Here is a 23,580-nt window from a genome sequence, read left to right as displayed (position 1 = left end):
TAATAAGTCAAATCACTAACTACAAAATCGAACCGAACCGACCGATACGCAACACAAATTCTGTACTGAAAAATTCCCTGCAATTTCTAGGGTTCCATTTCCTCTCAAAAAACTCTTTTCTACTTCCAATTCAAGCACAAAAATTCGTATATGAAACGCCAAACACATTCCAAATTGGTTTCGGATTCATATAATTCAGCATTTTTAGAATTTGGATTTATATATATTTGTTTGTTTTTGGTATTTAATTTTATTATGATGATCATTTTTCTCCTCCTTTTTGCTCCAATTAAGCTCACTAATCTTCGTGCTTTTGGCCCTGGTTTGAATCTTTTTGCTCCTTACAACTTTGCTAATCATTCCTCTCGTTTTTGCCTATTTTGCTTTGTTGGTTCTCTTTTTTCAATCAATTATGTAAATTGCAATAAAGGGTTTTCGAAATTACCGCCATGTTAGAATAATAATTCAAAGTTGGAATAGGAATCCTAAATTGTTTAGGATTTGTGATTGTTTTGTATTTAATTAATTAATTTATTGTTAGGATTTTTTTTTTTGTCATAATTCATATAGAAATATGCTTTCTAATCCTAGTTTAATTTGGTTGCTTACTATTTATAAATAGATATGTTGCCAGTTATTTTCAATATACTGAAAATACATAAACATACATAGAACTTGAAGTAAACTTCAACAACTTAAAGTTTATAAATAAAATATTTTCTTTCATCACCTTTTTTGGGTCTTATTAGCTGAAGAATTTCTGGGTTGTATTAACAATCTGTTGCTGGAATTTTGTAAAGAAAAATGCAAGAAGAGCGATCGAATATAAGTAGGCGATCGAGACGAATGCAGATTATTACAGGCGGTTATATGGATGATCGAGGTTGGACTCTACTTCATATTGTTGCTAGGAAAGGTGACCTGAAAGAGGTACTATTTTTTTCGTTTTAGTTAATACTAAGGGGTCGTTTGGTTGGTAACAAGTTATCCTGGGGTTAGCTATCCTGGGATAACTTATCTCATCACTATAATATAAATGGTGGGATAAGTTATCCCAAACATGGCAACCAAACAACATAAATTTTTTTTATCCCATTACTATTATTTTTAATCCCTCACACCAAACGAGCCCTAATAGTAGTTCTGAGAGATCCGTGTTTATATTCTTGTCTTGGTTTCCATTCGTTATGTTTACAACAGGTCAAGAGACTTCTTAAAGAAGGCATGGATGCAAATGTGACTGCAGGGGGGCCTAAAACACTTGGTGTGACTCCACTTCATCTAGCTGCTAAGGGTGGTCATGTTCGAGTTATGGATGAGTTGCTCGAGAGAGGTGCTGATATTGATGCAAGAACCAAAGGTGTCTGTGGATGTACGTACCTGTATTCATGTAATCGTCGTTCATCCTCTATGATGTCCTTACTCCTTACCTTGTTTGTGTGCTCGTTCCTTCGTTGCAGGGACTCCACTCCATCATGCAGCTAAAGAAAGAAAGAGGAAAGCAATCAAATTCTTGATCAGAAACGGTGCATTTTTGCCAGATGAAATCCATGATATCAGGTTCAATCCTCCACTTCACTATTGTCCTGGTCTCGAATGGGCTTACGAGGAGATGAAACTGCTGCAACTAGAGAGTTCATCCTCTAACACCTCAGGAAACTGAGTGTGCAACAACACTTCTCTAAGCATGTGTTCCACGAGGAAGAAACGTTTACAAGCATAGCCATGTTCTAGATTTCTCCATTCATAATCAACTTCGTCACATCTAGAATTGTCATCAGTAAACTCCACAGTTACAGTCTCAATGGATAATGGATAGTCTCTTCTATCCTTCTCTACTTAAATACGATTTTTTTGTCAAGTTGAAACATTTTTTTGTACTTATAACACATTGTTATTAATACTTGGAAAGTGTAGAGTTACAAAGCATACTTACCTGCATTATTTCATCTGCAATATTCAACAGCAGATATATATAGAATTTAAAGACCTAATAATATAGTAGTCAAGAAAACACAGAAATTTAAAAATTTAATTACAAAATAAACCAAAAAAGAAGAGGGTATTCGAATTGATTTACGTAGTTTTTGGTACAAATTCCTTTTTCATATCCAGCGTTTGTTGCGTCTTGAGTCATTGCCCCCATGAAACCATCTATCTAAATGAACATTTATTGGCCCTCTAGTCCTGCAACCATTAATCATACAAATTTTAACTGGAATACGGGTATTTATCATGGGTATCGAGTAATTCTGTCCACCCAACTTAGACAATAGGAAGAAATCACTCTCTAAGTCATAATGATAATAAAAATAAAAGAGCAAAATTAAGGTAAATACTTACACTGGAAGGAGAGCATCAGGTATTAACTCAACACTTGAAACTAATCTGCAATAAAATAAAACACAATTAATTAAGTTAATTACAGAATTTTTTCTTTTTATTTCAAAGACTTACTCTACTAAGTTTGTGTTTCTTCTATGAATATTTTGCTTTCACAATGTGATGCTTTATTGTTTGAATTCGACCGAAACAACAAGGATCATAGTGTAGTGATCAATATTTCTTCATTCGTAATCAAAGATTTCAGGGTTCGAATCCTAGCACAATCGCTCCTTTGTTAGGAAAGGCTTTATCAGGTCGCAAAGTGAATCTTGACTTAGTCGGACATCAATGTAGATACCAAACATCGAGTTCTTATATAAAATTTGCATATTCTTCTTTTAGCACTCCAATTCTAATAATCACATCATCATCAATGTGCTCTTTTAACTTACTTAGCCTCAACTCACATTTACGCTCTCAAACTTTGAATATGCATAAGTACACACTTAAGCTTATATAAAATTGAACAAAACATGCTTACTACATGGCAATTCACATGAGATACATTTGAACTGATATGCATTATGTCATATAGGACGCATATTATGCAATACAAGCTGTGTATATCTACTTATTCAACTTTATACAAATTAAAACGTATAACTGTGCACATTCAAAGTTAAAAGACCACCATGATTTATTATGACTTGTAAGCTTTCAAAATTGAAATGGAAGAAACAATATGTTATACGAAAACTTACTCTCTGCAAACGAGTGAAGCTTCACCAAATGAATCAAGCTGATCCAATTCTTCCTAAATAACAACAAAAATATCCCCAAATTACGAAGAAGAAGAAGAAGAAGAAAAAAACTCAAAACCCAGTAAAATATAGGATACTTACCTGAATGATGTTGATTTGCTGATTGAGAGCAGCAATTGCAGCAGCAAGACGATGTTTCCCCATAACCATATTATTCGGAGCTCCGGTTCTCGAAACGGGTCTTACAGATGAAGGAAGATCTGTTTGTACCTCATTCAGTTCTCGCGAAGCTGGTGATGGTGAAGACGACTCCATTAAAGCTCCAAAATTCGAGCTATGAGAGAGGTAGAAATGGAGATCGATTTGTGTTTTCGTGGGTTTTGATTTGGGGGAGAGAGGTTGGACCGACAGATGAAGGAAATGAATAATAAGGTCAAAAAAGGTGAGTTGGAATAAAGTAGTAATAAAATAATAACGTATCAAGTGAAATTTCATAAGTATAATTCGGAGAAGATAAAGCTCACATTTAAAATTAGGATGAATATGTGATTTATTAAGAGAGATAAAATTAGGATCGAAGAAATTTATTACAGTGAATAAGATGAGTAATGAGACCGATGGTTTGAACATGTAAAGGAGTAACGCACAAATGTCCCACTAAGGAAAGTTTGAGAGGTTAACTGAGGTTGGTATGATGAGAGGTAGAGAGTCGAAGAAATAGATGTACTTGTAACTTATAAAGGATAAGACATTAATGTGAAGTTCGATAAATAGAATAGAATGTTAATAGGTAATATTAAATTTATCTAGATTACTTATCAATATTGTAATTATTGCTTTTTTTTAATATCTTATTATTCAAATTTAGTATTACGATTTACACGTTATCTCCTTAACTTTAGTTATCATATTATTTGTTGGTACATTTCTCTTCTTTTTTTTCTTTTTCAGTATGAGTTCTTCGTTACTATATTTGTTTTGTATACTTTATATTTTATATGTTTAACTAAAGCTGTGAGTCTTTCAAAAATAATATTTTTATCGTTATTCTCAAGGTAGAGATAAGACCGCGTATACAATCTTCTTTCCGGATCCTATTTGTAATAAGACATTGAATACATTATTATTGTTATGGTTCAAAATGACATACCAATTAAGAAAAAATGAGATGTTGTGGTTGCTTTAATTTTTGCTGGAAAAAACAATAATTGAATGATTAAATTGCCTAAAACCAATCACAGACAATTTTATAGACGATTTCAATAAATTGTATAAATTATTTTGATGCATTTTTTTCATCATATTAATCTAAATCATAACTCCGAAAATTAGTTAAATTGATTTTCATGAAGCAAAACATGACAAATAAAAGTTACTGAATTTGAACATGAATAGCAATAATTGACTAATTTATAGAGCTTTAAACTATTATTGGAGTAAATTGTTATTCCTGTATATGGAAATGTGTATACCTCCAATATGTTAGGTTCATCAAAATATTATTGGAACATCAAGTTATTCTTCTCCTAATCAACTATGTTGTTCGGATTCTCCTAAAATGTTGTTGTACCCGTGTCAGATCATTCAAAAATGCACTAACTCTGGAGGATCCGACACGCATGCATCAACATTTTTAAAGAGTTCGAGCAAACATAGTAAAAAAAAATACACCTATCTGTACCCGTACAAGATACTTATAGTCACCCGTAAACGAGTTCATATACCGTAGCAGAAACTCAGCAAACATACAGAGAAGCGATTATGTAGATAATCATTGATTGTTCCGCAGGCGTTCCCTTGATCTTATATCAGCCTACAACATCAAATGTAAGAGAATCACAATAACAACGACATACCCAGAGTAGTCCCATGCAGTGGGGTCTGGGAAGGGTAGTGTATACGTAGACCTAATGTCTATCTCGGAGGTGAGGTGGAGAGGTTGTTTCCAATAGAGTTAAGAAATTTAAATCAGACATCACCAGCAGCAACTATGCAAAAAAGTTCACTAACCTGCCGGATGGGCTCTGGAACACGAAATCTGCAAGTCATCCTCACAATTTCAATGGCAGTGGCGAGAGATATACGGTGACCAACTGAAATAAATATGGGCTTCAAAGAGCCCTCAGATGATCGCATTGCCTGCATAAGGGTTTAAACAACTTACGCCTAATTTGAAATTTGTGATGAAATAGAATAGTTACTACAGTAAAATTCACATGTGATCGAGAAAACCCAAAGTTTAAGCTTATTTTTCATTTCTGGAACTAGTAGTTAAACGATTCATGGGAAATGAAACAGTTTGGATTAATATAGCCGACCCCAACTTGTTTGAGACTGAGGCATAGTTGTTGTAGTTAACATATTTCAAGGATAATAAAGAAAGAGTGTCTTACCGCTCCCCAGGTACATCCAGAGTCCCCAATTAGCGGTAAGACATGTTTGGGAGAGTCTGCTGCTTGAAGGAGTTCTCTTACCGTAGATTGTGTAAGACCATCAACATGGTGTAACTAGAAAAAGAAAAGACAAAAAGACGGAATGTTCATAAACCACTTCACCATTGATGCAAAACTAGTTATATAGAAATAATTCAATATCAAGCTAAGTCTATGTATAAGTATAAGAGAAAAAGTGGCCAGTCCGATGCACAAAGTATCCCGCGTTAGCAGGACAGGCAGAATACTAGGAGATGTTTGACAGTTCAGTATTCTGCATAGAGTAGTGTCCGATCTTTTGGAAACAACCTCTTTACCTCCATGAGGTAGGGTAAGGTCTGTGTACACTCTACCATCCCTAGACCCCACTTGTGGGATTACACTGGGTATGTATGTTGTTAGAGATTCAATGAGAAAGATCAGACTACGATCTATCTTTCCTACCCACATTAGGTTCGCTTTATGTTCCTTCACTAAGAGCGAACAAACAAAAGCACGTTTCAATTGAGTCTACCTAGATTTTTAAGAAACTTAAGGAGGATAAAGAAGTTTAAGCTTACATTCTTCCCCACCCCAACAGTAGGAAGATCAGCTAAGACACCAATATGACAAGCCAAACCAAAACCTGCAGAACATAATTGTGGTTGTCGAGTTTTTAGCAAAAAATAAGTGTGAAATAGTACAGTTGAATTGATAAAGATGACTCATGTTCATATGATATCAAATTTAACAACTCTCTCAAGTTGAGCAGTCAGTGATACAGATAAAACTAATCAGTGAAGTCAACTTTCTAGTACTCTTAATAGATTTCATGAGCAGTTTTCCCAAAGAGTATCTAAGAGGAGCTTAATCGTAAGTTATATCAAAGGGATGATTAAAGCTGAAATATCTTTACAAAGCCATGGCAGAACATCGGATTCAAACATATGATTGTGTTCTTTAATCCAGTCAAATTTTCATCGGGATAAAGAAGATCGTGATTAGCAGTAAGAAATTCCTTCTAATAACACAAATATGACAGTGTCAACTTAGTGTCATAGATTAAGCACATTGATCACGACATGTAGTGGAAAGTCTTAGAGAATGATTAAGGGAGCTGCAGAATTACGTCAGCTGAGTACAAATTACGTTCAGGTCTCACCTGTTAGGAAAAAGCACTAGCAGCACATAAATAAGAAGAGAGATATAAAATAGAGAAATATCCAAAGAGAATTAACATTTACAGATCAATATCTGAGAACCAGCTAGCTGATATACGTTAAAGAGGATATAAAAAGTTAAAATGGTACCAAGAGATTGGAGAACTCAGTTTTCGTGTCTGTGGAATTACCTAAGCTATTTACACTATTATACATTTTTCTTAGAATAGGTTTTGGGAATAGAAGTTACTAGTAATTACTTTGACACACACACAAATTAGGTTGTAAACACTAGATGAAGAATATGATCATGATGTTGGACGATCTCCTCAATATCGCTGAGTACCTTACACAAAAGATGGAGAAAGCATGGTATCTACTAATGTAGAGTCATAAACAATCTGCTAGATTTGGAAATTTTCTTTTTATCAGCTTCAGATAGAAACAAAACTTGCCTCGAGGATGAAGCAATCCATTGCCATCAACCATTAGTAGCTGTCAACACGAAGGTTAAATAGATGTCAGGTATTAGATTTTACGTAGTCCAGCTCAATAATGTCCGTTGACTCCTACTACAAGTTGGGTATAAGAGAAAAGGGAAGGGGGAGGAATTAGAATTACCGGTGAGAGCAAATTTTGTAGCATAAACCCTTTCTTAGCTGCATCTATAGTCAAAGTTCCATACAAATGCCCCTTAAACTAAATATAACCACTAACTCTTAGATGTTTTGGCCCTGTTACACCACCAAATGAGGCCTCCGTTTGTACAACTCCAACATAATTCTTTTACTTATTTTTCACCCAAATTGTACCTTTTTCCCTCTTGAGTACATTATAGTAGATAGAGTATAAGAATGTGCTTCATCTATTTGAGTTAGCGGATGAGGTCAAACTTCCTACCTATAATCAGGAGCGGGTTGGGTGTGAAGCAGAATACCGATGGTATGCGGAAGGTGTAGATTTGGTCTAACCTGCCCAATACTAGACAATGTCTTTCCAGGAAAGGATTGCAGCTCTAAAAGTTCTTTTACTACATGGTATATACCAAACTTATCATAACATGTGGCTGATTCGAGCCAATATATACACTCTTGATCAAAGTTTCACCATTTGTAGAATGAGAAATAAGTAGGGAGAGGGGGGCAACAAAGGAGGAAAGTTATCAATATTTACCTGCGGGTAGAAACAATGAGCATTGTTCTTCATTTTATCCAAAAGCTCTAGAAGCACAGGAGCCTAAAGAACCAGTTCAATATTACAGCAATCAGTTTACATCATTCAAAACATATAGACATGATCACTCCTTTTTAGACAAACAACAAAAGCGATAAGTCAAAACACATTGCGAGCAACGGAAAATATAGAGAATATGAATAAGACCTCTCTGAAAGCAAGGAAGCCAGGAAGATATGGAATGTGAAGCCTAACAATAGAAGAATCTTCATAAACAACTTTGTGAGTGGTCAAGTCCAACACAACAAGAGTGCCACAGGCAATAGATGAATCATCTTTTGAAAAACTTAAGTCAACCCCACCAACATACTTCAGTATTTCACAACTTCCTTCTTTTTCTCTTGTGGGTAATCTCCATTTGAAGTCATCTTCAGCAATCAATTTCCCCTTTAGAGAATCTTGAACCCTGAGCTGAGTAAAAAAGTACCCAACTTGTAAAGATTCAATCTTTACATGTACATAAATTACTACTGAAGCAAAAAAAAAACCATTAGAGAATCTTGAATCCTAAGCTGATTAAAACAGCACTCAACTTGTAAATCAAACTTTACATGTATAAAAATTACTAATGAAGCAAAAAAACTATACATTTTCAGTAACCAGTTGCCCCATTAGAGAATCTTGAATTCTAAGCTCCAACTTGTAAAGATTCAAACTTTACATGTGCAAAAATAACTACTGAAGCAAAAAACTTTACATCTTCAATAATCAGTTGCCCCATTAGAGAATCTTGAATTCTAAGCTGATTAAAACAGTACCCAACTAGTAAAGATTCAAACTTTACAACAATAATATACCTAGTGTAATCCCACGAATGGGTCTGAGAGGATAAGATGTACGCATAAATTATCTCTACCGATAGAGGTTATTTTCAATAGATTCTTGACTCAAAGGCAAAGTTTTCAAAACAGAATTGCAAGAATAATATGACAACAAAATAGCAAGGGCAGATAACTATTGAAGAATAAAAGGAAAGAAAGATTGATTTTTTTTTTTGATATTTACCCAATCCATTTGTTGTGAACTCTGAAATTCATTAGAGAAATTACTGTTTGAAGAAGAGGGTTCCTTGGCATCGTTCATAATTTTCCACAATTTTTCTACGCCCAAATGAGACATTTTCATCGACTTTGAAATCATCCCTCCATTAAAACTGATTATTTTATTCTAAACATGCTCTATTAATTTATATTATATTGTAATGTAATAATTAATCTCAATATAAAATTGCATAGGATAATGTGATTTGTTTGGCTATATGGAAAAATTAACTAAATATACCACTTATTTTATTATTATTATATTCTCTAAAATTTTCTACCATTTGAATATCTTTTTTAAAAAATCTACTTTACGTGATATATCAATCGGATACATCATTTTACTCGATGTATCAATCGGATACATCACTTTACTTGATGTATCAGGATGTACTCGATATATTGACACGTTACTTTACGCAATGTATCAATCAGATACATCATTTTATGCGATATGTCAAAACTTTGAGTGATGTATCAGAAACCAAGATATGATGTATCAGGATGTTGAGAGATATATCTAAAATCGCGACGTGATGTATCGGGACGTTTTGGAATATGTTGAACAAGATGAAAAACTACTGATAATATGGAAATTAAACTGTTTAAAAATATTATACAATTTTTTTTTGATAAAGTTAACTAAAAATATTATACAATTTAAAGGTAAAGTAATCCAAATATAACAATTACTTCATTCTTAATTTTCGTACAATAATTAACAAATATTGCTTGCATAAACAACTTGTGCATTGATTATAATCCTATGAAAAGCATATAATATAACATTTTCCATTGCAAGATTCATTGAATGAATAATTTAAGTATTTTTTATTTATTTCTCATTTGATATATGGAAGTCTTAATAAAATCTAACTAAATTTGAAATTAGTGTATTGTAAGACTCACTTCTAAAACAACGCTTTCAACAATAAACATTTCATTTCTAAAAACTCAAATCTGAAACTACTGATCAAGAATGACGATATCTCTCGCAATAATTCATATTGCATTTTAAGTTGTTCATCATATATTATAATTTAAACATTTACAACATCTATATTACAATCTCATTATTATTAATCTACCTATTGATATTTTTTATATTATTATTTTGTTCGTAACTTGTTCACCGACCAAACGAACCCTTTTAATACTAATTATGTCACCTAAACATGTGCCGGAACTTGCCTTCAAAGGAAGATGGTGTTTTTCCCGACATTGATATACACCCTTTGACTCATTTGTTGATCCAAATAATAAAACACAAAAATAATACTAACAAATAAATAAATAATAAAATAATAATTTTAATTATTTTAAAATTATTTATTTATTATTATTCTCAAATCAAACCTAAAGAACATCTGAGAAAACAGAGAAACATTGTGTTGGTCGGCAAAAAATGCCACTGAAGGAAATCACAAGGTACAAAATCTAGCCAAGATTCAATTTTTATATCAAGAAAAGAAAAGGGGAAAGCATAGAACTTTCTGAAATTACTTCTTTGGGTAAGTTACTGAATCTTTATTCCATTTTTAGCTTCATTTTTTTTTTGATTTTTTCGTTGGTTTTCATGTTTTTGCATCATGGGTGAGGTTTATAATGTAGACCCATTTGGGTTTTTTTGGTGTATTGTTTATGGTATGATGATCTAGGTGTGTTTTAGTGTTTTTTTTGCTCAATTTTGTGTTGAAGTTGTAAGCTTTATGCTTTTTTTTTGTTGTTAATGGAGTTGTAGCTTATTTTCTTGTTTCTTCTGTTTGTGATGAGTGTGTTATGTTCAGATTTTGGGTTATTTGCTGAAATTTGATGATTTTGGTGTATTTACTAGTTACTTGCTTAAATTTTACTTTTTGCAGCTTATTTGCTTGTTTTTCTATCTGTGATTTCTGGTTGAGATGAGGTTGTTATGTTCAGATTTTGGGTTATTTGTTGATGCTTGATGGTTTTGGTGTATCTGATCTGTTATTTGCTTGGTTAATGGTTAAAATAAAGTAGAGAAGTTTTTACTTATAGCATTGATTGGTTATTTGTTTGGTTTTTATTTGTATGTTTTTTGTTCAATTTTTACAGTGGATGATGTTTCTTATGTAAACCTGTTAGAGGTATCCTGGTTCAGTCTTTGTGATCCGATGATTTTGGGACATCCCTTCCGGTGGTTTGGTGAAATTGGAATGAACTTGAATTCTAGTTTCAGTTGTGCAGAGATGAACATATAATTGTAGGAAACATTTCTGGTGTTCATGGAACAATGTAATAGTTTGGATGAAGCTAAATCATCTCCCTTCCATCTTGTTTTTGGCTGGGTTAACGAGGGAAGGGAGTGGAATGGATGGATGATTTAAACGTCGAAATTATTCCCTTCTCCATTGTTTGGAAATAAGATTAAGATGTACCTCTTCTTTTTTTCTCTTTTTTCCTTTTCCTTTCTCTTTGCACGATGGTACTTATGTTTCCCCTGTATGTGAACTTAGTCACACATTGACTGAAGTGTCTTGAATTTGAATATGCAGGGCAAGGTAGTAACCATGACTGCTAAAACCAGGAGGAGAACGGCCACAGAAAATGGGGACACAACTACAGCCGAAGATTCCGTTCTTGTGACTATGATCAGTAATGGGGAAGATCTAGGTCCTATGGTCAGGCTTGCTTTTGAAAGCGGGAAGCCTGATGCCCTTCTACAGCAACTTAAGAATGTCGTCAAAAAGAAAGAAGTTGAAATAGAGGAGCTTTGTAAGCTTCACTATGAGGAGTTTATTATTGCGGTGGATGAGCTGCGCGGAGTCTTGGTCGATGCAGAAGAGTTAAAAGCTGAGTTGCAAACTGATAATCTGAAGCTGCAAGATGTGGGGAGCGTCCTTCTCTTAAAACTTGAAGAGCTTCTTGAATCTTTTTCAATTAAGAAAAATGTTACAGAAGCAATTAAGATGTCAGGCAACTGTGTCCAAGTGTTAGAACTTTGTGCGAAGTGTAACAACCACGTTTCTGAAGGTCGGTTTTACCCTGCTATCAAGGCTATTGATCTGATTGAGAAAAGTTATTTGCAGAACATTCCCGTCAAGCCACTCAGGACTATGATAGAGAAGAGAATACCACTGATTAAATTGCATATTGAGAAGAGAGTAACCAGTGAAGTTAATGAATGGCTAGTTCACATAAGGAGTACAGCAAAGGATATTGGGCAAACTGCAATAGGATATGCTGCATCTGCTCGTCAGAGGGATGAGGATATGCTAGCCCGTCAAAGAAAAGCCGAGGAACAAAGTTGTTTGGGGTTAGGAGACTTCACTTATACCCTAGATGTTGAAGAGATTAATGAAGAATCTGTCTTAAAGTTTGACCTGACGCCTCTTTATCGAGCATGTCACATTCATGGTTGTATGGGGATTCAAGATCAGTTTCGTGAATATTACTACAAGAATCGCTTATTGCAGCTGAGTTCAGATTTGCAGATTTCACTGTCACAACCTTTCCTAGAATCCCATCAAATCTTCTTGGCTCAGATTGCAGGTTATTTCATTGTTGAGGATCGAGTATTAAGGACTGCTGGTGGCCTGCTCTTGCCTAATCAGGTTGAGACAATGTGGGAAACAGCTGTAGGTAAAGTGACTGCACTCTTGGAAGAACAATTCTCCCACATGGATAGTGCCAGTCATCTTCTCATGGTCAAGGACTATGTGACTCTTCTTGGGTCAACCCTCAGACAATATGGCTATGAAGTGAGTGCGATTCTTGGGACTCTAAATAGTAGTCGAGAAAAATATCATGAACTTCTTTTGGCAGAGTGTAGGCAACAAATAACTGCTGTAGTCACCAATGATACATTTGAGCAGATGGTCATGAAGAGGGAGTCGGATTATCAGGCAAATGTTTTATTGTTCCATCTACAAACCTCTGATATAATGCCAGCTTTCCCTTTTATTGCTCCATTCTCTTCCATGGTGCCGGAATGCTGTCGCATCGTTAAGTCATTCATCAAAGATTCTGTCAATTACTTATCATATGGGAGCCAAATGAATTTTTTTGATTTTGTCAAAAAGTATTTGGATAAGCTCTTGATTGATGTACTGAATGAAGTCCTACTTGAGACTATCTACAGTGGTACAACTGGTGTGTCTCAGGCAATGCAAATTGCTGCAAATATAGCTGTTTTTGAAAGGGCTTGTGATTTCTTTCTTCAACATGCAGCCCAACAATGCGGCATTCCTGTCCGTTTAGTTGAAAGGCCTCAAGGCAGTTTAACAGCTAAGATTGTCCTTAAGACTTCAAGAGATGCTGCTTATATTGCATTACTAAGCTTAGTAAATGCAAAATTGGATGAATTCATGTCACTCACAGAAAATGTCCATTGGACAGCCGATGATGCCCCACAGCAAGGCAACGAATGCATGAATGAGGTGGTTATATATCTCGACACTCTCTTGTCTACTGCTCAACAAATTTTACCTCTGGATGCTTTGTATAAAGTTGGGATTGGAGCTCTTGAGCATATCTCCAATTCAATTGTGGGAACTTTTCTGAGTGACTCGATAAAGAGATTCAATGTTAATGCAGTAATGAGCATCAACCACGATTTGAAAGCATTAGAGTCTTTTGCTGATGAGAGGTTTCACAGTACTGGGCTGAGTGAAGTTTACAAGGACGATAGCTTTCGAAGTTGCTTGGTAGAAGTTAGACAATTAATAAACCTCCTCCTAAGCAGTCAACCAGAGAACTTCATGAATCCTGTCATAAGGGAGAAGAACTATAATGCTCTAGATTATAAAAAAGTTTCTACTATCTGTGACAAGTATAAAGATTCAGCTGATGGACTCTTCGGAAGTCTTTCAAGCAGAAACACAAAGCAGAGTGCTCGTAAAAAATCAATGGATGTGTTGAAGAAGAGATTGCGGGATTTCAACTGAAACTTGTGATAAATGAATGAGAAACTAGCTTTTTCTGTTAGAAGTAAATGAAAAACTTTATTTCCTGCTGATTTTGCTTCAGAAAGATTCACATTAGCTGTATCTTCATTTTCAATCATGTTAGCACTACTTTGGTCATTTGGATAAGAACTCATCAGTTTTGCAGATAAGATGCCATTGACTCTGTTTGATAGAATGTCTTCGTAGCAATTATGTGAAACAAAATGCAAATGGAGCTAGTGGAACTCCAGATGCATTTCATATTAGATCAATAACAGACTGTCTTCTCGCATTTACCCCTGGTGCAACTCCCTTCATAGCGTACTTACATTTTTTCTTGTTGCAGAATTACAAGACTCAGTTACCTATTTTTCCTGACTAATTTATCTTTTTGAAAAAATAAATTAGTCAGGAAATTTGTTTATTCAATTGAGGGAAAAAAGTATCTTTTATTTGTTGTGTACTGAACAACTTAGCGTTCAATTTACTTCTCTATTATTGTTATTGTGACTCGTTTTTGACAATTTGTTTTTGTTACTTCTCCGTCACATCTTCTCCTCTCATATTTCAATCCTCAAGAGGAATAATGAGTTCTGCATGGGTCACTTTGATACAGATGGTTAGTGTTTGTTACTGTTTTCTGCACTTATCTTAATCTTGATTTTTCAATAATTTCCTCTTTTACTAGAGATGCTGTAAATTTCGCTCGTCAATGTGTTTACTCAGCTGGTATCAGACTTCCTGTTTGTCAATATAACTAGTTAAATGAAATATGGAATTACTCTTTGGCTCTATGTAAACATCCATTGCTTCTCTATGATTTTCTTGACCCTCGTTGTTCTTTCCGTTTTTCTTCCACATGCTCCTAGTGCATTATGATATATCTTTCCTGCTAGTCTACTTGTCTTTTTTTCCACTTCCATCCCTAAGAAAGTGTTTTTGTGTTTGAACCCTATGGATACAAGTAAAACATACTATAGGTTTTGAGAGACCACTTTGTTTTGCTTTCTTGCTTGATTAAATCTTCCTTGGTATGGACTCGTGACTACTTGTTGAAATATCTTACTGCATGCAATTTCATGTTTTTATTTTTTTCTTCTTCTAGTGTTTTTCTCTTTGCGTCTGTGGTGATGTCTAAGATATGTTTCAATCGCTATAGATACATACAAAGTCATGTTTTGTGAATAAAATATGGTTTATGAAACTACATAATTTTTCATTTGTATTAGCTTTTGCCATTAAAATGAAGCAATCTATTGGTTTATGATTGCAGTTGCTCTGGATTGTCTTACATCAAGGTTAAGATAGAAAATGTCTAGTATTATTGGTCAAGTGGCCCATTATTCTGATCGAACAGCTCTAATGTCTGCAATGATGTCTTCATAAAAAATGTGTGCACTGATGTAAGAGTTACTGTTTTGGACTGTTAGGTTAGTATGGAGGTTAGAGATATTTCGTATTTTCTAATGAAAACTATGAAATGTGATTTTTATGGTGTCAACCTGTATCATGTATAACATAGACTTGGGAATAATAACATTTAAATTTATTCAAGACCAAAGGGTTTTGTGGATTTTTGGTTGTCCCTTCTGTCTGCATTTTGGGTGGCATCCAGAGGGATTTCTTTATGAGACGCCTAGAATGGCAACAAATGTGTGTCATATTGCATCAAGTACGAGATGTTTGATGGTTCTATGAATTTCATTTTAGTTCATTGTCCAAGTCAGAACAGTCATTCTCATTAGACATTTATTGAGATTTTTTGTCCAACCTGAATTCTCAATATGTTTAAGACCTGCATTGTAGCTGTCTTTGGGCCACAGCTGAATCAGTTTTATATATAGTAGTCCTCAGTTTTGGACCTCGATGGTCTGGAACAGGATAAATTGGTTTAGTAATATTGTTTTTCCAAGTTGAGCAAACGCTTTCGGAACTCATCTGGGATTCAGGGAACCATAGTCCTGGTAGTGAACAGAACCGGTGGCAAGCAGAACACGCGGTTAGACCAAATATCATTTTTTCTCCTTTGTGCTTTGACTGCTTTCAGAGGGAGGCGTAAACTGATGTTGATTTTATTGATCTCTATGGGGAGTGTAGGGGGGTATTATCTAGGTTGTGCTTTGCCTGTGCCGTTAAGCATTTCTATTGTTTGACATTCTGACTTACAAATTTTGATCCAAGTGTTTCATTGTTGTAACAATTTGTGAGTCCTTTCATAGTTCTTCCTAGCTAAGGCCATTCATGTTGTTCAGTAGACTGGTAATCTTGAGGGAGCACCTTCAAAGCCATAGTGGGGTAGCTTAGAACAAGCAAGTACATATTGCTTATTTTACACTGCTACCCCAGATAGATGACCTAGTTTGTCAAGCTTGGAAATTAATTTAGATTGAGGGAGTAGTGTGGTAGATTTTTAATTAGTGTTACAAGTTGCTTATAGCAATAATTATTATTATTTCTATAGGTTGTTGCTGATTCTGGGAGTCACAGTCCCATAGCGGCTACAGATGCTGCCATGTATAGCGAGAGGTACTAGAGCTGCTGCTGCTCCAGTTACATACCATGTGAGGTTGGTGTTTCCCTGACTCAAATATTTAACTTCAATGGTGTTCTTCCTTTTCCTCTTCGAAATAATCGTTAGCTAGATTCTATATTACTTGTAAATTAAAGCTCTTAACACCTTAGAGTAACTACTAAGTACCTGGACTCTGCAATGCAAACTCATTTTTCAGTTCACTATCTCATAAAATCCAACTTGTTCTTCTCGAAAAGATTTTTTTCTAAAAGAATTTTAGAAGTCTATACAGCTTGGATTTTATACTTCGGTAAAGGTGAACAATTTAAAAAGATTTTCCAAATAATATTCGATCAAATTGTACGCACTTTAACTTCTAATGGTTTCTACCTTCAAATTCAGGGAACTTTTACTCATCCATGAACAACTACAAACATGTGGTTTGGCAGGACTGCATCTGCACTTCTAATGGTAGGCTAGTTAACACATTTGCCGCTTTTAGCTGCCCTGTAATCTGTCTTATCAATCATCTGGGGCATGAGACATTATCTGCACTTGTTGGTCTGTCTTGAAAATCACTTCCCGGTGAATCCTCAACAATGACATCAGGCACAAATTTAGCACTTCTGCAAAGTGCTCCACACCAATAGCTACAGAAGAAACTCTACCTGTATCTGCAGCAAAATCAGGTGCGGAGCCAGACAATCAATACAAGACTCCCATTGTATTGTCAATGAAGCGGAGGTTAATGGATCTGAAGGAAAGTGGATCAGTACCGTCCCACAAGCAACTTATATTGGTTACCTTTCTGTCATTACTGCAGTTTGTGTTATGCCAAATACCTTCCGTAGAAGTGGTGTACCCTTGACTCTACCTTACCTTATAACACCAAATTCTATGTCGAGAGATTACTATAATCCTTCTCTATCAAGTGGTTTTCCATCTGATAGCCTATGTAGCAAAGGTTTGATGACTCCAATGCTCGGTTGTCGTTCAGTGCCTGAAGCACTGACATCACCAATGTTTTGCTCATATTTTCCCTTTCAATTGTGACACCCACATGTCTATCCTGATTCCTGAACGAAGGCAGATACTTGATGCTGGTGCCTTATTATAGGTAATGCTTATGGCTTTCAATTGCAGAAAGTCTTGCTGTAGTTACCGTTACCAATCTCGTGTTTTGCTTCTCTTCTTTTTTGGTTCAGCCTGATTTATCCAGTTGTTGAGGGCAGCAAACTTGTTCATATTATTATGTATTTTGATGCTTTTTACCTCTAGGTGGGTAATTTTTCTGAATATGAAAATTACAACATGTCCATGAAGTTCATCCTATGGTCATTCGTGATTGTTGTTTCTTGTACTTCTTTCACTGGACTGCTTTGAACTGTTTTTTCTCTAAGTTAGGGGGTCTATTGGAAACAATCTATCTACCTCTGAGATTGGGGTAAGGTCTGCATACACTCTATCCTTCACGGACTTCATTTTGTGGGATTCGACTAGGTATGTTGTTGATCATCCTCCACAATAGTGGATGCACAGAAAGGAAGTGACTGCAGACATGACCACTTTACTTTGGACATGTGTTAAGAATTTTGTCGGACAAAAGCTTAGTATTTTAGTGGGAAAAAGGGTAGAGGGGCAGGCACATTGTCCATCGAGATTGGAATAGTAAACCACCCAGTCCTTGAGAATTGTTTGGTTATAAAAAATAAAGAGATTGTAACAAATATTTAATTCAAAACTTAACCTTCTAGGATTTTTGGGTTATCAAAAAGAGGAGAAAAACGAAGCTCACCCAGAAGGAGGTGAGATAGGCAAGCTTGCATCTATGCCATACCCAGCCATGAAGATTACAAGGTTTAATAAAGATAAAATGTACACGAACCTTACATCATCCCTACGTGAGGCAGGTAGGAGGTAGAGAGGTCGTTTCTAATAAGACTCTGGGCTACTTAATGTAAATGTGGTATGAAAATTTCAAACATTTCATAGAACCAAGTTTAAGAACCCAAACCAATTATAAAGAAGGAACAAAATAATAAAAGTCGGGATGATTTCATTCAACAGGTACTAAACAACCAAAATCTTTGATCAGAAAGATCACATAGTAAACGATACACTAACTTAAACTCATCACCTCAGAACATTAAAAAAGCTATCACAAGCAAACATCAAGCAATAGCTATAACAGACCAGATCCAGATATCACAGATTGCTTCTTCCCAATGAACTTAAGCAGCAATAGATGGCTTGGAAGCGGCAGAAAGTCGAGACCTCTTCTTAGCCAAACTCTCACTTCGCCTTTCCCTTTGTTCCTTCAACCTAGACGCTAAAAGCTTCTGATAATCAGCAGCTTCTGACTTAGCCTTGGCAATTCTCTTCTTCTTGTCAGCGATTCTTGCTCTCTTCCTCTGGAGAGTCAATGGCGTTACCAGCCTCTGGATCTTAGGAGCCTTGCTAACCTCTTTCCCTGTCACACCATAGCAACACAGTCAACATTCAAGAATGGAACTGCCAACAAATAGAAGTATAGATAGAAAACGAACCCTTTTTGTTTGTGAATGTTCGGCGATAGGTGTTGACATACTTCCTAACATCATCATCCTTTCCAAGGTTGAAGAGCTTCCTAATCTTGGAAGCCCTTTTGGGACCTCTCATCCTAGGTTTTTCAGTGTCTGTCAGTCCGGGCAGATCATTCTCACCCTTCTTCACAATAACCAAATTCAGAACTGAAAGGTCAGGACTGACAATGCATCCACGGACAGACTTCCTTCTTCGCTCACCATTACGCCTACCATAACCACGGAAGCAAGGAGTGCCTGTTTAATGTGCATCAAATTAGATACTAAATAGCAACAGCTATACCAGAAAATAAATAAAATGCATATCTGACATAAAGCACTTCATTACAGATACCTCTGTAAAGCAGAAGACGAACACGGCCTGGAGTTAACACTCCCTGCTTCATTGGGAAACCTTGCTTGTCACATCCTCCCATAATCTTGAAAACGTATCCCTTGAACTCCTGTCAATTGGGAGACACAACATTAGTCTGAAATAAATTTGACTGCAATGGCTAAATTACCACCGGCCACAAAGTGGACATGAGACCTACCTCTCCCAAAGCATCTCCGCTAACCTCCTGGGAGATCCTCTTGTCATAGAAAGCTCGGCTGCATAACAATTAAGTATCATTAACCAACAGTACTTCCGTATGCACATTTACTTGTCAGTCAATCATAATTCAACATTCAATGTGCTAATGAAATATCGAGACTGCCAAATAAATCTCACAGTGACAACTATACATCAAACTAAGCAACATTCCAAAACAAACGTACAGTCGATTAAAGAGCAGAAATGAAAATATATCTCATCTTTTCATCAAGAAATAATATCCAGAATTTCTCGCTACATCATCATATGCATGGGACTGAATACTATAGTGGGCTTGTTAGATATATAATAACAGATCTAGGTGGGGAACTTGTGAACCAAACACAAGCATGCATATGTATATACAGTAGTCTCTATCAACAGTAGCAAAAAATAATTTGAGATGCATCAAGAGTAGTTTTTTGTAAATTAAAATATCAACAAAAGTTCAGAAGGCAAAAATGAAAAAGAGCTCAAAGATTGTTTTTTTTTGATAATTAAGAACTCAAGGATTGGTTCATTGACTAGTATTGAAAAACAATATAAGAGAATAATAATTACTTCATTGTCCGAATATTTGATTTGTTATTGAGATATCTATAATGGAACTGGTTTTAATTGCACTAGGAAATTCTCAAAAAATAATTGTCTATTTTTTAAATTAATATATTTTATTTTGTAAGTTATATCGTCATGTTATGATATTAAAGTACTAGATAGACAATAAGTCCATTTTTCAGATGAAAAGGTAAATTATAACAGATTATCCATTTCTAATTATCTCAAATAAAGAATACTTCTAATGAGGAATCTGAAATGCCAGTAAACTAAATATATGTAAATGGACATATTAAGGTTGAATGGATTAGGTTTTTTTTTTTTTTTTGATTTGCACCGGGTGTCCGAGTCTCTTTGAGCCCCGACTAATCCCGGGGGTGCACAAGCCCTCGGCAAGGAGTTTCCCGCAAGTGCACCACGGTTAATTCAGGTTTTACCCAGTCCGATGGCCCTCAGAAATTGTTTGCACCTAGTGGGTTTCGAACTTGAGACCTTGAAAGGGAGCAAACCCCAAGACTCAAGTCAATTGCCAGCAGGCCAACCCCTGAGGGTTAAATGGATTAGGTTTTTCTAACTTAAAAATCATAACAACGAATTTACTAGAAACAAATGAGAGATAATCAATAGCAAAATACACAAGTAGCATTGCAAATTACATTATTGGTATCTACCTATCTTCAAGTTGTTGCTATTGACTCTTTTACATTGTCTGTTCAATCGAGGGCCTATCGGAAACACTATCTCTACCTTCTCAGAGGTAGGAGTAAGGTCTGCATACACTCTAAGCTCCTTATACCCCATTTGTGGGATTACTTTGTTGCTGTTGATACTTGTTCAGCTATGGCTAATACATGTTTTGTTATTCCATACTAAGGTTCAAAAACACTGTATCAAAACATACAGATCCTTTAATTTCAAAACCTCAAATCATTCAGCTTACTACAAACTTCCATAACTGTATACTTTTAAAGGATATTAACAGCAGAATTGTACAATTTGAGTTTAATTCTTCAGACGTACCAAAAAGTATGTTCAATTAAATAAGAAACAGAGATATCTAACAATGAACCATAAAAAATGTATCCAAAAACAGCAAATCCTATTACATTTCATAAAAGGAATATGATAGCCTTACAGTTTCTGGTCATCATCGATCTCGAGCTTCTTCTGGCACCCAGTAGTCGGGTTCGCAATGTTGAACTGCAAAAACAAACAACAAAGTCACAATAAGTTGAGCAAATTCACAAAGAAAAATTCGTACAAATCTACAACATTGATAGAAACTGAAGATTTAGGGTTAATTAACGTACCTTCATCTTTGATTGAACTCAATGGAAGCGATGAAACTCTGAAACTTTCACGCTGAGCCCCTCTCTCTCTCTCACTCTGTGAACTAGGGTTTACAGAGAAGACATTTTTATATACAGGCTTTTCTAGGTCAGCTATGTAATGGGCTTTTGGGCTTTAGAAATTTGGGTCATTGTGAAGTATTTGGGCTTTTCTATATGTCCTTTCAAAAAAGGCCTATTGATAATATTAGATTTTAGGCTACTATTTAAATTTTGTCCTTATTTTAGATAGTTGTGCAAATATAGCCTATTGAGAAATTAGCCATCTAAGCAATATTAAAGTGAGGTCTAATGTTTGTTTAAATTTACGGATAAAATATTAGATTGTCATCTAACGTTTGTAATAATTTTAAAATTTTAGATAGTGGTATATTGTTTTCTTATAAATAAAATTCAGTTTGCTCGGAAGGGAACTATATATTGTGATCTAGGAGTAGCAAAATCAGTCATAAAATGATGATTTTTCAACCTGTTTTAAAGTTTGGATAAGTTAATAACTTGCTTTTTTATTAATTGGACTCATTTTAACTCGTTTAGTTCGGCTCATTTAAAAAGGGAATGATATATGATTGACTCATGAGAAACTTTGTTTGAATTTTTTTAAAAAGATTAGATTTTTTACTTGATTATTTTATATATTAATAATAATAGGATTTTAAAAAAATTATGTATTCAAATAAATTATGAGAAACAAATTTTTGAATTTAAACTTAGAAGGAATTGATGGCATGTTGGGTTATGACCCGATTTTCAACTCATTTCAACACAATTCGCTTCAGCTCAAATAACACTTAAATAGGTTATTAATCTGTTATTTCTTAACGTAACTCATTTTGACAATTTCAAATTCAACTCAACTTATTCATTTGACATTTTTATCGTGATCTAAAAGATTCATAAATTATATTATTTTCTGATGAGTTAATTAAATGGATATTTTATGATCTTGTAAATCCATTTTCATGGTCAATCATACTATCTATTTAACTTTATGATACTTAAAGTTGAAACAATTGTGGTATTATATTTTTGAAATTGCCAAAGATGTGAGGTACTTAGCTTTATTATGATAATGACTTTGGTGAATGATTGTTTATAGATATTCTCCCAATTCATTGTAATTTAATCTTTTTCAACTTTGAAATTTCTAATAATGTCATCTTTACAAAAAGGGAAAATAAGATAACGTAAGATTTTCGAATATACCAATAATCGTTCGATACACGTCTCAAAACAATTAGTTTACCATATGCAATCACCATTTTACAAGAAGTTGAGACTTTTCTTCTTCTATTTTTTTTACAAAAAGGAAGAACAATAACAACTAATTAGTAGGGAGGGAAAATATGTACATATTTTAATTTAATTTTACAATATTTATGTATTACTAAATGTGTCCTCTAGTATTGACGAATTAATAATTTTACCTCAAATCTATGTGTTAAAATAAGTACAAATAACATATATCCCAAAAAATTCTGTTAATAAAATTTAAATTTTGAATTTGTATTTATCATTTAGTCCAAAACTAAATGAGCTAATTCCTCATTCCATTTGAGTACATGTAACATTTATAACATTTTCTTATTAAAGAAACTTAAAAGTTTGAGTCCAAAGAAAAAGGTGGTTATAATCAAGATTAATAGGTACTCTAATGGTACTTGCAAAATTAAGGCAAGAAAATATGAAATTAGCTAGGTAATTTATCGGTAATTTTTAGATAACTCGTTATGAGCTAATTGAATTTTCTTATTATTCGTTACTAATATGTAACTATATGAGATCATTAGCAGGAGATTTTTACTATTTAGTTACAAAATTTCGCATGTCCCTATTTTCTCATTTTTTGAATAATAAATCTATTACGAAAAGGTGTGAATTCAATTTTTGCCATCTCCATCCCCTTTCGCTTCGCTAATCCTCAATGCAGGGACAATACCGTCATTATTTAATTAGGGAAACAAATTGATACCTCTTTGTCAAAAAAAGGTTATATATACACTACGTAGATAATTTAAAATTAAATTTTTGACTCCGCTACTAGTTGTTAAAAAAAAAAAAAAAGACAAGGTGGGTTATGAGAAGATAGGACAGTGGTAAGTTAAAGGCAAATTGGAAAAAAAAAATATGATGAGAAACGTGGAATTCCAAAGAAAAAATGTAAAGCA

At 34.5% G+C, this 23,580-nt stretch overlaps 5 protein-coding genes across 6 annotated transcripts; 2 read left to right on the top strand and 3 right to left on the bottom strand.

Moving 5' to 3' along the window:
* The first annotated feature begins 787 nt into the window (after positions 1–787).
* Positions 788–1,772, top strand: LOC125862479 (phytochrome-interacting ankyrin-repeat protein 2-like). The gene is made up of 3 exons (XM_049542562.1): positions 788–930; positions 1,201–1,372; positions 1,461–1,772. The coding sequence occupies exons 1-3, from the start codon at positions 805–807 to the stop codon at positions 1,661–1,663; spliced, it is 501 nt and encodes a 166-aa protein (XP_049398519.1). The 5' UTR covers positions 788–804; the 3' UTR covers positions 1,664–1,772.
* Positions 1,773–1,897: 125 nt separating this feature from the next.
* Positions 1,898–3,510, bottom strand: LOC125862478 (guanine nucleotide-binding protein subunit gamma 2-like). The gene is made up of 4 exons (XM_049542559.1): positions 3,228–3,510; positions 3,087–3,139; positions 2,344–2,388; positions 1,898–2,187 (listed from the first exon to the last, which is right to left on the bottom strand). The coding sequence occupies exons 1-4, from the start codon at positions 3,399–3,401 to the stop codon at positions 2,106–2,108; spliced, it is 354 nt and encodes a 117-aa protein (XP_049398516.1). The 5' UTR covers positions 3,402–3,510; the 3' UTR covers positions 1,898–2,105.
* Positions 3,511–4,529: 1,019 nt separating this feature from the next.
* On the bottom strand, positions 4,530–9,057 carry LOC125862477 (uncharacterized). 2 transcript variants are annotated; one of them, XM_049542558.1, is made up of 8 exons: positions 8,896–9,041; positions 8,038–8,296; positions 7,831–7,893; positions 7,113–7,152; positions 6,079–6,143; positions 5,480–5,593; positions 5,097–5,225; positions 4,530–4,899 (listed from the first exon to the last, which is right to left on the bottom strand). In XM_049542558.1, exons 1-8 carry the CDS (start codon positions 8,964–8,966, stop codon positions 4,858–4,860), a joined length of 783 nt encoding a protein of 260 aa, XP_049398515.1. In that variant the 5' UTR covers positions 8,967–9,041; the 3' UTR covers positions 4,530–4,857. The 2 variants fall into 2 exon arrangements, with proteins under 2 accessions (XP_049398515.1, XP_049398514.1); XM_049542557.1 differs by having other exon boundaries at positions 4,533–4,899; positions 8,038–8,301; positions 8,896–9,057.
* A 2,389-nt stretch (positions 9,058–11,446) lies between these two features.
* On the top strand, positions 11,447–14,007 carry LOC125862096 (exocyst complex component SEC15A). Its single transcript, XM_049542089.1, has one exon. It carries the CDS (start codon positions 11,462–11,464, stop codon positions 13,835–13,837), a length of 2,376 nt encoding a protein of 791 aa, XP_049398046.1. The 5' UTR covers positions 11,447–11,461; the 3' UTR covers positions 13,838–14,007.
* Positions 14,008–18,385: 4,378 nt separating this feature from the next.
* On the bottom strand, positions 18,386–21,521 carry LOC125862169 (40S ribosomal protein S6). The gene is made up of 6 exons (XM_049542179.1): positions 21,374–21,521; positions 21,199–21,263; positions 19,465–19,522; positions 19,266–19,374; positions 18,896–19,168; positions 18,386–18,819 (listed from the first exon to the last, which is right to left on the bottom strand). The coding sequence occupies exons 1-6, from the start codon at positions 21,377–21,379 to the stop codon at positions 18,581–18,583; spliced, it is 750 nt and encodes a 249-aa protein (XP_049398136.1). The 5' UTR covers positions 21,380–21,521; the 3' UTR covers positions 18,386–18,580.
* Positions 21,522–23,580: the final 2,059 nt, after the last annotated feature.

The sequence above is a fragment of the Solanum stenotomum genome, chromosome 4, assembly GCF_019186545.1.
Source record: "Solanum stenotomum isolate F172 chromosome 4, ASM1918654v1, whole genome shotgun sequence".
Classification (NCBI taxonomy): Eukaryota; Viridiplantae; Streptophyta; class Magnoliopsida; order Solanales; family Solanaceae; genus Solanum; species Solanum stenotomum.
The sequence above is the reverse complement of the archived record's forward strand: the minus strand, read 5'-3'. Positions and strand labels throughout refer to the sequence as shown.

Excerpts from the sequence above, each read along its gene's own strand:
- LOC125862479 (XM_049542562.1), top strand. The coding sequence starts at position 805 with ATGCAAGAAGAGCGATCGAATATAAGTAGGCGATCGAGACGAATGCAG. Across the intron at positions 931-1,200 it reads GGAAAGGTGACCTGAAAGAG|GTCAAGAGACTTCTTAAAGA; the intron begins GTACTATTTTTT and ends TGTTTACAACAG. Across the intron at positions 1,373-1,460 it reads AACCAAAGGTGTCTGTGGAT|GGACTCCACTCCATCATGCA; the intron begins GTACGTACCTGT and ends CCTTCGTTGCAG.
- LOC125862478 (XM_049542559.1), bottom strand. The coding sequence starts at position 3,401 with ATGGAGTCGTCTTCACCATCACCAGCTTCGCGAGAACTGAATGAGGTA. Across the intron at positions 2,389-3,086 it reads GCTTCACTCGTTTGCAGAGA|ATTAGTTTCAAGTGTTGAGT; the intron begins GTAAGTTTTCGT and ends ATTTTATTGCAG. Across the intron at positions 2,188-2,343 it reads CCTGATGCTCTCCTTCCAGT|GACTAGAGGGCCAATAAATG; the intron begins GTAAGTATTTAC and ends TAATGGTTGCAG.
- LOC125862477 (XM_049542557.1), bottom strand. The coding sequence starts at position 9,030 with ATGATTTCAAAGTCGATGAAAATGTCTCATTTGGGCGTAGAAAAATTG. Across the intron at positions 7,894-8,037 it reads GCTTCCTTGCTTTCAGAGAG|GCTCCTGTGCTTCTAGAGCT; the intron begins GTCTTATTCATA and ends CTGGTTCTTTAG. Across the intron at positions 7,153-7,830 it reads CTCATTGTTTCTACCCGCAG|CTACTAATGGTTGATGGCAA; the intron begins GTAAATATTGAT and ends TCGTGTTGACAG.
- LOC125862096 (XM_049542089.1), top strand. The coding sequence starts at position 11,462 with ATGACTGCTAAAACCAGGAGGAGAACGGCCACAGAAAATGGGGACACA.
- LOC125862169 (XM_049542179.1), bottom strand. Across the intron at positions 19,523-21,198 it reads ATCGATGATGACCAGAAACT|CCGAGCTTTCTATGACAAGA; the intron begins GTAAGGCTATCA and ends ATTGTTATGCAG. Across the intron at positions 19,375-19,464 it reads GCGGAGATGCTTTGGGAGAG|GAGTTCAAGGGATACGTTTT; the intron begins GTAGGTCTCATG and ends CCCAATTGACAG.